Consider the following 12,234-nt stretch of genomic DNA (forward strand, 5'->3'; position numbering starts at 1 on the left):
TTGATGACATCCACATGGCCCTGACCTTGACACAGGTCTTGAGAACATGGTAAGGGTAGTTTTCTGAGGACCTATAGGTCCCACCTCAGTGTTCTTTGGAGTTGATGACTGGAGAAGACCTGGTTGATTCTGTGCTGTCCAGCTGTTCATTCATTGATTTAGCAGGTATTTAGCGGTGCTTGTTGAGGGCCCAACATTGTTCTAGATACTGGATGAAATCCTTAAAATAAAGGTCTCTGTCATCATGGAACTTTCTAGAGTGGGGCACATGTGTAACAGAAAACAAAGATAAGTAATAAATAACACAATAATTGGTGATATAAGTTGTGGGTTAAAAGAGAGCAGGGGCTGGGATTCCCGATGGTGGTGGGTTGCAGCTTTAAAAGGTAGTCAGCCTGAATCTCAGCAGGAAGGGGACATTTGAGCAAAGACTTGGAGATGAGAGAGTTCTTGAAATAAAATAATTTGAATGCCTTCCATGAGTTGCTGGGGATTAAACTGTGGCATAGTCCCTCCGTTCTGCAGCTGACATCTCCTGGCAGTTCCTTGTAACAGCTGTTCAAGTTTCAGGGCAGGTAGGAGGCCCTAGGATGGGGCTGGACTGTATGGGCTGAACAGTCCACCCACCCCAACCCCCAGCAAGTTGTCTGCTTCTCGGATGGTTTTGCTTCTTCTAGCATTTGGCCACATCTAACTGGCCTATAGTCTGGTGTAGGATGACAGAGGGGGCTGAAGCTGCCACATGGGAATGTGTGCATTCCCACCTCCTGCCCCATTTATGGGCCCAGGAGGGATAATGGAGGAAAGGCTTCAGGAGGAACCTGGCCCAGTGGGAGAACTCTCTCAGGGTTGTGGGATGGATAGGATTGTAGCTCCATAGGGTGGACAGAGATGGGGGTGGAGGCTGACGCCATCCAGCCTACTTGTGTCCCAGGAGAGCTGCTGGAAATGAATAGAGGATTCTGGACTCAGATCAGACTTAAAGCTGCAACTTGGGTTCACTGGGGACTTGATGCCACCTTGAATCAATTATTTCATAAATATTTGGAAGAATTAAATAAGATGCTTGAATCCCAGCAGCTTGGGAGGCTGAGGCAGGAGGATTTAAAGTTCAAGGCCAGCCTCAGCAACTTATCGAGGCTGTAAGACATTTAATGAAACCCTGTCTCAAAATCAAAAAAGCAAAAATTGCTGGAGATGTAGCTCAGTGGTAAAGCACCCCTGGATTCAATCCCCAGTACAAAAAAAAGAAAGAAAGAAAGAAATAAGATGATGCATGGGAAAATAAAAATAAAAAAATAAAAATGCCAAAAAAAAAAAAAAAAAGATGATGCATGGGAATCATCTAAAGTAGTATCTGGTCATAGTGCTCAGTGATTTTTATTTCGTAAGACATTAGTGAACAGTTATCTGGTCCCCTCACCTCAGCCTGTGTTCTCCATGTAGGTGTGATTCAGCCCAGGTTTCCTTGCTGCTGGGAGATTGGGTTTTTCAAGGGAACATGGACCCTGGCAAAGCGGCCATGGGCATCTGAGTAGGCAGGGACAGAAACTGAGCAGTCAGCAGCTGCCCCAGTGGCTTACAGCCCTGCCCTGCCACTCCCGTCAATAGGAGGTGCAGGGGTGTTCTCACATCCGCCAAACAGGAGGCCAAAGCCACACACAGACCTCACACAGGATGTCGGGGAAGCAAGGGCAGCTTCTTGATTAGTAACAGGCTGTGGGGAACCTGAGCAAAGGGGAGAAGAGGGGAGGGTTTGTAATCCTATGTTGTGCATTCCTAGAGAGCAGGAGGGTGATGCTGGGTGTGGCTCCGAGTCTGCTCTCCCATGGGCCAACCCAGCAGTCTTGAATTCCACCTTGGTTGTGGACTTCCTTGGGAGATCAGCTGAAATTCCTGGGCTGTCAAGGGTCCTTCTGGGGTGCTGGATCGTCCCACACCTCTAGAACAGTTCAGCCTGATAACACCTTGGGATCATAGGGGCAGATTAGCCCAGGTACCCTAACAGTGCCATCAGAGAGTAGCCAGGCTACCCATCCTTTCCTTCTTCCCTGGGGCACAGTCAGCTCTGCCCCTTAGAGCAAGGAGCCCAAGACAAACCCACCCTATGCAGTTATTCTCTCTGCCTCTGCTGGTCTTGGTGGGGAGGTTAACGTGTCCCAGAGGTAACGTGGTGTCCAGGCAGAGGATGGGAAGGGAAGACAGGGTATGAATTTTCTATATTTCCAAGCAGAGGGCTCCCTCTTTTTTGCAGGTCATAAGAGTGTGGGAAGACCCAACCTAGACCCAGGAATGTTCTGCTGGCTAGTGGCAGTGAAGGGGTGATTGGAGCTTTGAGAAGAGAAGGCAAATGCTGGATCAGCTGTTTACAGGGAACTCTCAGGCTAATTCTACACACAAGGCACAGACTTGTGTAGGAAATAGATGGGGATCAACCCCAGGTCAGTGAGTCTTTCATGGGCTGTCCCTAAGCCCTGGGTGCCTGGCCCTGTAGGAACAAAGCAGGAATATAGCTCAGAGGTTGGCCTGGTCATGGAAAGAACTTGTGATGTGCAGGGATGGAGCCCAAGGTTGGGTAATCTTTAGAAGCTGTAATGGAGAGGTATTTCTTGTTAGGAAGCCCCGTGTCAAAGTAGACTCCCCAGTGCCTGCCCTGTACCCTTCCTGGTGTTGAACCTGGGGATCTGGGGCTCCTCAGCCTGTGAGGCTCTGGAACTTGCTTCTTTTTCCACGTCCCTCTTAGTAGTTGGTTTCACCCACCTGAGTACCTGGCTTTCTTAGCTTTTATACCTGTTCAGATTCTACAGGTGGTGTCCCTCCCCATTCAGGTAAACATGTGTGCCTGTGCCCTCAGATAGCTGAGTGATGCCACCAACAGAAGTTAGGCCCACTCTCACACCTGGCCACTGTCTGGGGCTTCATCCCTCTCCCATCTGATCCTCTTATCTACCCTGCATAAGAGGCGGGAAACCATAAGAAAAGAATCACCACTAATCCCATAACCCTTGCAGAATGTAGCTTACATATGAACCTTTTGTTCCCCCAGTACTGGATCTTGAACCCAGGGACAAGCTATCACTGAGCTATATCCCCACCCCTATTTATTTTATTTTTTAAATTTTGATACAAGGTCTTGCTAAGTGCTGGGGGTCTTGCTAAATTGCCAGTCTGGCCTTGAACTTGTGATACTCCTGCCCCAATCTCCCTAGTAGCTGGTATTCAGGCATGCACACCACACCCCACTGTATGTAAAATATTAAAAATAGACTCTACCTGGCTCATGGAAGCCTCGTACACAGGCTTCCTTCTCCCTGAAGGGTCATATGCCCTTTCCATTACAGCAATCCCTCTATCATGGGGCTGTGCACAGTTCACCTGTCCTTGGCTATTTAGGCCACTTCTCTATTTTCCCAGTAGCTTACTAAGGCTAGGGTAAATGTTTGTGGAAATTGATGGTGTTCCTATCCACAACAGGTGTTTCTTTTCTTTCTTGTTTTTTTTTTTTTTTTTTTTGTGTGTATATTTTATGTGTTTAACTGGGAATTGAACCCAAGGCCTCACACGTCTAGGCAAGTGCTCTACCACTGAACTACATCCCCAGACTTTTTTCTTTTCCTTTTTTTTTTTTTAATTTTGAGACAGAATCTTACCAGGTCACCCAGGCTGGCCCCAAATTTGGACTACCATGTCCAGCTCCACAGCAGTTTTAAGGGATCATTTGAGCTCAAGGTGCCATTGAATGCAGGGGGAACACAGTGAGAATGGTCAGGACAGGTTCAGATGGATGACCTTTTTGAAGGTAACTTGATGTGTTCCTGGAAAGGACAAGCAGCAGCTCAGAGACCACAGTGAGGGAACATTGGGGAGGTGGGGCTGAGTAGGTGGGGCAGCCAGCACAGGGCCAAGTCGAGGGGATGTGGCTTGGAGTGGGGCGGGGCAGTCCACATAGGCCCCTGCTCAGTCCTGTCAGTGGCTCCCAGTGGGGTCAAACTGGAATTCCTCACTGTGTCTCTAGAGGCCCCACCTTTGACCCTCATCTCTCCCATGTCATTTGTGTGGGTCTCTCCAAGGCCCTGACTTGTCTTCATGCTCCTGGAATCTGCAAGCTTGCTCTGACCTGAGGCTTCACAACTGCTGCTCTGCTGCCCAAACCGCTCTGCCTGCAAATCTTACTACAACCTAAGCTTCATCCAGTTCAGAGAGCAGAGACTTTGTTCTTCCACGCCCATTCATTCATTCATTCAGCAGTTTAGGAGTGAGGCTCACCCTGTGCACTGAGGATGCTATAGTGAGAGAAGAGACAAAACTCACTGAGTGAGACAGCTGCTTCCTGTGGAAGGCTCCCTAGGTAGTCAACAAGGTTAATAAGTAAACTCTTCAGTGTGCTGAAGCAGGGCAAGGTCTAAGGAGAAGAGCAACGAGGGGACGGAGGAGAGTGTGGCAGGGGAGGTTGCAATTTCAGCCAGGAAGGGCCATTTGAGCATCTGGAGGCTAAGTGTGCTAGGCAGCACAGTGAGTGCACAGGCCCCAATGAAGGAATGGGCACTGAGGCTTTCCCAATGCCTGACCACCAGATCTCAGCATCTTAATTTTCTTTTTTAATATTTTTTAGTTTTAGGTGGACACATATCTTTATTTTTATGTGGTGCTTAGGATCGAACCCAGCGCCTCATGCATGCTAGGCGAGCACTCTACCACTGAGCCACAACCCCAGCCCAGCATCTTCATTTTTTTTGATATCCTGTTCACTGGCAGAAATCATCCCATTGACCCATCATGGTGGTACACTCCTGTAATTCCAGCAGCTTGGGAGACAGAGGCAGGAGGATTGCAAATTTAAGGCCAGCTTCAGCAACTTAGTGAAACCCTAAGCAATTTAGTGAGACCCTGTCTCATAAAAAATAAAAAGGGGGACTAGGGATGAGGCTCAGTGGTTAAGTGTCTCTGAGTTCAATCCCCAGCACCCCCCACACAAAAAATTCATCCTATTGAGTGACTTGTCTTCTTAAAAGTTGCCCCTCCCATAACAGTGGCACCCCAAGACAAGGCCTGTTCCGTGCCAAGCGTTGTGCCAGGCACTCTGCATTTGGCCCTGCTCCTTCTTTCAGGGGACCTGAGCAGGGTTGTTTGCTTTAAGTCCCCTGGTCCTAGGAGTGGACTGAGCAGGCAGATTTATTCCACACCAGGCAGTATGGAAGCTGGGCCTGGCTTCCTGGGCTTCTCCACAGAATTTCCTTGTTTGGGGTGGGTGTCGTTGAGGGGCTGCCTGGAGGTCAGTTTAGCCAGGCCCAAACCTATCCCCCTCAAGAAGGGGGTGTGGTTTCCTGCCTTAACATGGGCAATTTCTCTGTTGAGAGGCTACACTGTGGGCTAGGTGCTGGGCCTGCCCTGCTTTGGTTCTGGCTCTGGCTCTGGCTTCAGACCAGTGGGGGGGTCCAGGTACCCGTGGAATGAGCAGTGAAGCCACCCAGCCCTGCCTGACCAGATCTCACGAGCACCCTGGAAGTAGTGGCCAGGCTCCCAGCCTCAAACTGCTTGGTTGGTGCAGAGCTGCTGGCCAGAGGGAAGATGCCCAGTGTCCCTGCCTTTCAACTGCAGGGATATAATTGGGCATTTCCTCCGCTGCAGTAGCCAGCCTCCACTGCCTTCCAGGCCCTTTGATTAGGGAGTTAGCCAGACCTTGGGTCAGAGCTGAGTTCTGCCACTTCCTATTGGTGACCTTGGACAAGTCCCACAGCTCGGGTTCTTGTTTTCCTTATCTAAATGGGGACATTCCACTTCCTTTCAGGTAGCTGCCTGCCAAGATGTTGAGTGAGCCACATTCACAAACTCAGATGCAGAGTGCAGAGGTGGTCAGGACATGTACCAGCACACCACCCAGGCTGATCAGATTCAGGGAGGGTTTTCTCCTCTGTATAGTTCGCTTGCTTTTTCTACAATGCGTACAGATCACCTGAGCAAAAATTTTTTAAATGTAATGACAGTATCACACAGGGGGTCTAGTACAATGCCCAGTGTGTGTCAGGTGCTTGGGGGGCATTTGGGTGGATGGCTGGGTGTTCTTCCCCTCCTCCTCCCTCCACCCACCCTTCACCTTTAAGCTGTGTGGGGTCCTTGGCACAGATGGCCCTGTGGCCTCTTGTCCCCTCCCTGGAGTCTGAGTACCTTCTCCTCCTCCAGGCAGTCACTCCCAGCTTCCTCGAGATTCTGACCCAATGACCTCGGCCCAGGGGTGGGAGAGCCAGCTCTCCTGGAGCCCAGGGCTAACACCCTCCCCCCCATGGCTGGGCTGGAATGTGCGGCGGCTCAGCTGTTTGTCCAGAGGCAGAGATCACTGCCTGAGTCTGTTTTCACTTCCAATCCCAGGAGCCCCCAAGGCTCTCATGTGTGTTCTCTGGCCTGCTGTGGGGCCTCAGATGAAGTGGGCAACAGGACTTTCCCAGCTGCCTGCACTCCCTCAGGAATGGGAGGCTTCGCTGCAGTCTGGTGCCCCCACACACCTCCCCCTTATCCCCCACCATGAGCAGTGGTCTTGTGGTTGTCTTGGAAAACTAGTCACAGGTGTTTGGTTTGGAGGTAACTGATCCTTTCACTTGTGCTGGGGGTAGGCTTCTGCCTCTGTTTTACACATAAATGCGAAGAGAGGCGACCCCTTCCAGCATTGCAAGCCCTAGTTCCTGGCCAGAAAACCCCCCAACTCTGACATGCATATTGCATGCTGTGAGGGGTTGCCTCTAAGAAGCCCCAGTTTTAGATCCATAAGGTTTTTTGATATGCAAAGTCCTGACCTGGTGCCCCCCTCCCATTGGGGATTGAACCCAGGACCTTGCACATTCCAGACAAGTTCTGTACTACTGAACTACATCCCCAGTCTTGTTTTTAATTTTTGTCATCTTCTTTGAAGCCAAAATTTCCAGGCTTCAGCATCGGAACCCCCTCCCCTGTGTGGACTATGCCCTCTGTCTGCCCTATTCAGAACACTTAGCACACTGAGCTGGCCTGTCTCTACCTGCCCTGCCCAGATCAAGCTTCTCTGGGTTAGGATCTGCTTGCCTTCCCTTTATAATCTAGTGGAATGAATGGTGCCATTTCCAGGGTGGGCCTGAGCCCCTCTGTTCCCAGAGACAGGCCTTGGTGTCTTGTGGTCAGTAGGAGGCCCTGCTGCTGGAAGCCGGAAACTAGAACTTTCCCCTTCCCCCAAGGATAATCCAGAAATAGTTTCCTCTTGGGCTGGGAATGCGTTCTTTGGTGGGCGGATGGTTTGGGGGCTTTGAGCTGGTTTATTTATTGGGTGCAGATTTCTTTTCTGATTATGTTCCACTTGAGCCCCCGGGAAAAGGAGCCCTTCTGAGCCTGCCCCATCAGATCCCAGGGGAGCTGGAACTGGGAGAGCCAGAGACAAGATGATGCAGAAATCAGCAGGAAGGCTGGGGTACAGCCTGCCACAGAGACCCTAGCAGCCCCCTGGGATTGGACCTGGGTCCCAAGCACCAGTGGCTGGACCAGCACCCCTGACTGAGCACATTGCCTTCTCCTCTCCTCCAGGTCCCCATTACTGGGGCTAGTTGGAAAAAAAAAACAAGCAAAAGCCCCTTGAGAGCCTCCCTGAAATTAGAAGGATAGGTGGCTCAGGTGTGCTGGCCCCAGGTCATCCTGCTGTGTTCTGGCCTGGAATTGCTCCAGGCCTCTCCCCAGTCCCTTAGAGCTCTGCTCTGTGGGTGGGAGGACAGCCTTTGCATTTCCTTCTTCCCACTGGCTCTGGAGGGTGGCTTGTGAAGTTTCCCTTTCTGGTCAGCCAAGTTTTATGGTTTTCAGAAAACAGGTTAACAATTAAACTAATTAACCTCGGGGCCTGCTGGCCCTCCTTGTTCCTATAAAGCCAGGCTAAATGGCTTCTTCCCCCAGCTTCTGCTCCCATTATAAGCCTGGGCAACATTAGAGCATTAACCAGCCAGGAACAGGCTGGGGCCCGGTCCCCAGGTCTCTCCCACTTCCCCTGGACCACACTGTGGATGAGCACAGGAAGCCACCAGTGAAGCTGGGCTTGAGAGAGGCCTGAGGCAGCCAGGGCTCAGCATCCCCTTTGGTTTCTGCAGGTCTCAGGCAGGGCCCATAAACTAAGCAAGATGAGGCGGTTCCTAAGACCGGGGCACGACCCTGCGAGGGAGAGGCTGAAGCGGGACCTTTTCCAGTTTAACAAGGTAAGTAAAGGGAAGCAGGAGACCTCGGTTCCTCCCAGGGCCGAGGCTGGGGCTGGGGTCAGGTTTCCTTCACCTGGTTGAAGGTGCTTACTGGGTACTGCCCAGAGGGCCCCCTTGGAAATCTGACTTTGGAAACAGTGTGGTTACAGGGCATTCCTGGGCAGGGGCAGTGGAATGCTGGGAGCTGGGATTCCTTGTCCTGGTCTCTTGCTGGCTGTGTGACCTCTGTGTCACTCCATCAAGCCTGAGTTTTCCCTCCTGTGAAATGGGCATAAAACAGTCTGCCCTATCTACCTTGTCACAGAGCTGCCAAGGAAGCTTAGGAACAGAAAAAGATGAAAGGACATTGACCCAACTCTGCAAAGTATAATAATGTTCCTGGGGTACCAGGGCCCTTGGGGCCCAGGAAGCACAGGCCATGGCTGTCCCCTTCATCCTCAAGTTGCCCCCAAAGAAAAACACAGCTTTTCCTGAAGGCTGACCACCTGATTCCTTCTGGTGGGCTCCAGGTCTGTGTGAGAGAGAAGGGATGGTGAAGAGAATGAGCCAGAGTTGGCTTTTGGATACCCCAATTTTGCTCCTAAGGCCCTGGAAGTTTCACAAGGCTTGTTCATGGGTGCTGAGAAGACCAGCTCGGGCCTGTAAACAGGAGGCTCTCCGCGTGGCTTAGCTCCTCACCAGTGCCACCTAGCAATCTGGAGCTGTTTGGGGGTAATTAGCCTTCTGCCCTCTGCTTTGATCTCTGCCTCCAGTGGCCTACAGGGAGTACACCATGATGCTCTCCCTCAGGGTGGCTGACCCTCCAGGACATGCCCATAGGTGGAATTCTGGCTTTTTTTTTTTTTTAAATGGTGCTAGAGTTAGAATCCTTAGCCTCAAAATGCAGGACTTTGGCATACTAAGCAAGTGCTCTTCCACTGAGTCACTTCCCCAGCTGGATCTGACTTGTTTTAGGGGCTTCGGTTTGGGGTTTTCTTTCTCAGAAAAGGAAACAGTGGATATTGGACTGGATAGTTGGGAAAAGGCACCTCTCCTTGTGGAAAATGAGGAATTCTCTTTAGTTGGCTTTTTGTGGGTCTGAGAATGTGGAAGAGGCTCATCCGCTTCAAAGCCAGCTTTGCCTACAAGCTGCAAGACAATGTGCCCATCACCCACACCATACCACAGGCTCGTTAGGGACTTTATGTGTAACCAGATAACTTCAGTTACCTAGGCTAAGTGGCCCAGGAGTGTTAGCTACTGGGGGCTTTGGGTGACGATTTCCCTCCAGATCCTGCTGTATAGGGAGAGTGGGTCAGGAAGCCCAGCATGCCTTGCCATTGTCCCCTGGTTTTCTTGACTGCAGGAGAAGGGGTCACCAAGGAGCTGTGACAAGGCTATTTTCCTCTGGAATCAGAACTTTTCCAAGTGAATGCTCCTCTCTGTGGCTTGCTTTGGGTCATAGAAAATGAGGGTGCAGGTTCTGGGAATAGGGGAATCTCATGATACTTGAGGCCTGCCATCCTTACTCCTGAGAGAGCCAGGTTGGGTGCCAGATATGGGTCTCAAAACCTCAGAGTCTACCAGAGCACCTGGTTGACCCCATGTGCTTCTGTCCCCCTTGATGATGCTAGGATCTCTCACTTGGAAAAGATGGCCAATTCTAGCAGAAACCTGACAGACAGGCTCAGCAAAAGGATTAACCCCCACTCCAAGTTCCTCTGTGCAGTGGATAAGGCCAGGGTGAGGTTAGAGTGGAGGATATTTCCCTTCATAATTCCTACTCCCCACTGGTCGTCCCCAAACTTAAGAACCCCACCTCCAGATGTGACATGGGGTAGGTGAAGCTTCTAGAATTCTTCCTGCCTTCTCTGCCTCCTCCTTCGATTCACATGCAGGAAATGTGCATTGAGCACCTACTAGGTATACTCCCTAAGTCTGGGGACTCGCAATCTCAGGTGATGGTGCCTTTGCCCTTCAGGAATTAGGAAGGGCAGTGGACTGATGGCCTGGAATTCCATGTCTTCTAGTGAGAGGGAAGGGGAGAATCTGAGAGGGCTGGTGAGAGAATAGGGAGTCATAAATAAGTCTCATTCAGGCTCTGGGAGCCAGAAGGGTAGCACTAGAAGGTGAGGCCACTTCCTGAAGGATCTGGGATCTGGCGTGATCCTACCCTTGGCAGGCCCTCCCTAGCCCCAGGCTTCCCCAGGGCCTGTGGAACAGAAGGGAGGCCAGAACCTAGAGTCTGGGCCTGGATGATGATGATGTAGTAGAGGGACACAATATCTCTATTTATGTGGTGCTGAGTTTAGAACTCAGTTTCTCACACATGCAAGGCAAGTGATCTACCACTGAGCTACAACCCCAGTCCTGGGCCTGGATTTTGAGCAGGGAAGTGAGCAATCCTGTCGATAATTTAGAAAAGCTAACACTGGGGACATTTTCACTTACTGAGTGAAACAGGTAAACTCAGCAGCTGGGAGACATCCCAGGGACAATCCAGAGGAAGCAGGTTGAAAGGCAAGGCAAAAGCAAGGCTTTTCAACCCTGCACTGGCAACAGCTGGCAGAGACTGGGGCTACGGGCCATGTCCAGCACCTCAGTGTCTGCAGCGGTCCACTGGGTCCTTACACCAACTCTGTGGGCTGGCTTCTAGGATCATCACTGCTGCAGGGCTGTTCTGAGCATTGTAGGATGTCTAGCATGATCCCGGATCCTACCCACCAGATGCCTTTTGTGCCACCCCCAGGTGTGACAGCCCCCAGTGTTTCCAGACATTGTCTCCTGTGGAATGCAGTTGCTCCTGGTTGGGAGCGGCTGGGACAGGGCACTCTTCAGGACATAAGATCCATTGGCCTGGTGACAGAGGCAGTGTGGAGGGAGGAGGCAGAGCACAGGGCAGGGAGGCGGGGTCAGGATGGCTGTGGTGTCTGTGCTGGGAGTAGTGGTGCCAGGTGCTGGGAGGGGGAGCCCAGGGGCAAGTCTGAAGGAAAGTGACACGTGTTGATGGTTTAGATCTGGTCAGAATAGAAACAACAATGAACTCTATTCATAGAGCCGGTGGTTAGTGTTATCCTTGGTACCTGGCTGCCTGGTTCCCCCACTGCATGACCTTGGGCAGGTCACACACCTCTAGACCAGAGATGATCCTAGAAGCCAGTCCACAGAGTTGGTGTGAGGACTCAGTGGATGCTTGCAGACACTGAGGTGCTGGACATGACTGGTGGCTCCAGCCTCCACCAGCCAGGCTCTATGGGTGTCATTGGCTTGAGGTTGTATTTGGGGAGCCTGAGGACCTCAGCTGAGGGAGGGTCCAGCATTCAATACAGAGCTGGACCTTGAGTAGCATGTGGGCCGCTGGCGTAGGTTAGATGCAGGCGAGAGTCAGCCTCGTGGAGAATGTCTGTGCCTGGGGACTCTGCCCACCTCTTCTGAGGGCTGCATCTTGAAGACCATTCTGCAAGGGACTGTGTGGTGGGGGTGACGGTGGCACCATCTCAGGCTTATCCCCAAACAGATTGCAGATACCAGCTTCTAATCCAGTTCTGGGCTTTTCCTTCTAGCACCTTCTGGCCAAACTCCTTTCTGCCCATTACCTGCAAGATACCTCAGAGCAGGGACATTGCCCTAGGAGTCCTGAGAGCTGCATATACCTGGGCAGTAGTTGTGACTGTGACCAGAGTCTCTGAACTTTGCTAGAGGCTGGCTGCCAGAGGGACAGCTCCACTTCAGCAAGAGCTGTGTGCCAGGCATCAGGGGACTGGGTATGGTGATGAGGGGAGGGGACTTAGAGCCAGATGACTTGGATCTCAGCCCCAGCTCTGCTGCCTTTTTATTTTGTGGTCATGGACATATTACTGAGCCTCTCTGCTCCTCCATTTCTTCATCTGTAAAATGAGCATCATGACAGCTCCTATGTCCAGGCTGGTGTGCTGAGTTTAATTGCTTAAAACGGTGCCCGGCACACTGTTAAGACCATAGCAAGATTTGCCTTGTCATTGATCTCATCCTCATGATGACTCAGAGATGGATGCTGTCCCCACTCCACAGGTGA

At 51.4% G+C, this 12,234-nt stretch overlaps 1 protein-coding gene across 2 annotated transcripts in view; it reads left to right on the forward strand.

The window, feature by feature from the left end:
• The window catches only part of Llgl2 (LLGL scribble cell polarity complex component 2), a 38,636-nt gene that overhangs the window by 4,103 nt on the left and 22,299 nt on the right, over positions 1 to 12,234 (forward strand). For both annotated transcript variants that reach the window (XM_027955660.2, XM_027955659.2), the window contains exon 2: positions 8,097 to 8,201. In XM_027955660.2, coding sequence (XP_027811461.2) covers positions 8,127 to 8,201 — 75 coding nt within the window. In that variant the 5' untranslated portion in view covers positions 8,097 to 8,126. The remainder of the gene's footprint in view (positions 1 to 8,096; positions 8,202 to 12,234) is intronic.

Source organism: Marmota flaviventris, chromosome 17, assembly GCF_047511675.1.
Source record: "Marmota flaviventris isolate mMarFla1 chromosome 17, mMarFla1.hap1, whole genome shotgun sequence".
NCBI classification, from domain to species: Eukaryota; Metazoa; Chordata; class Mammalia; order Rodentia; family Sciuridae; genus Marmota; species Marmota flaviventris.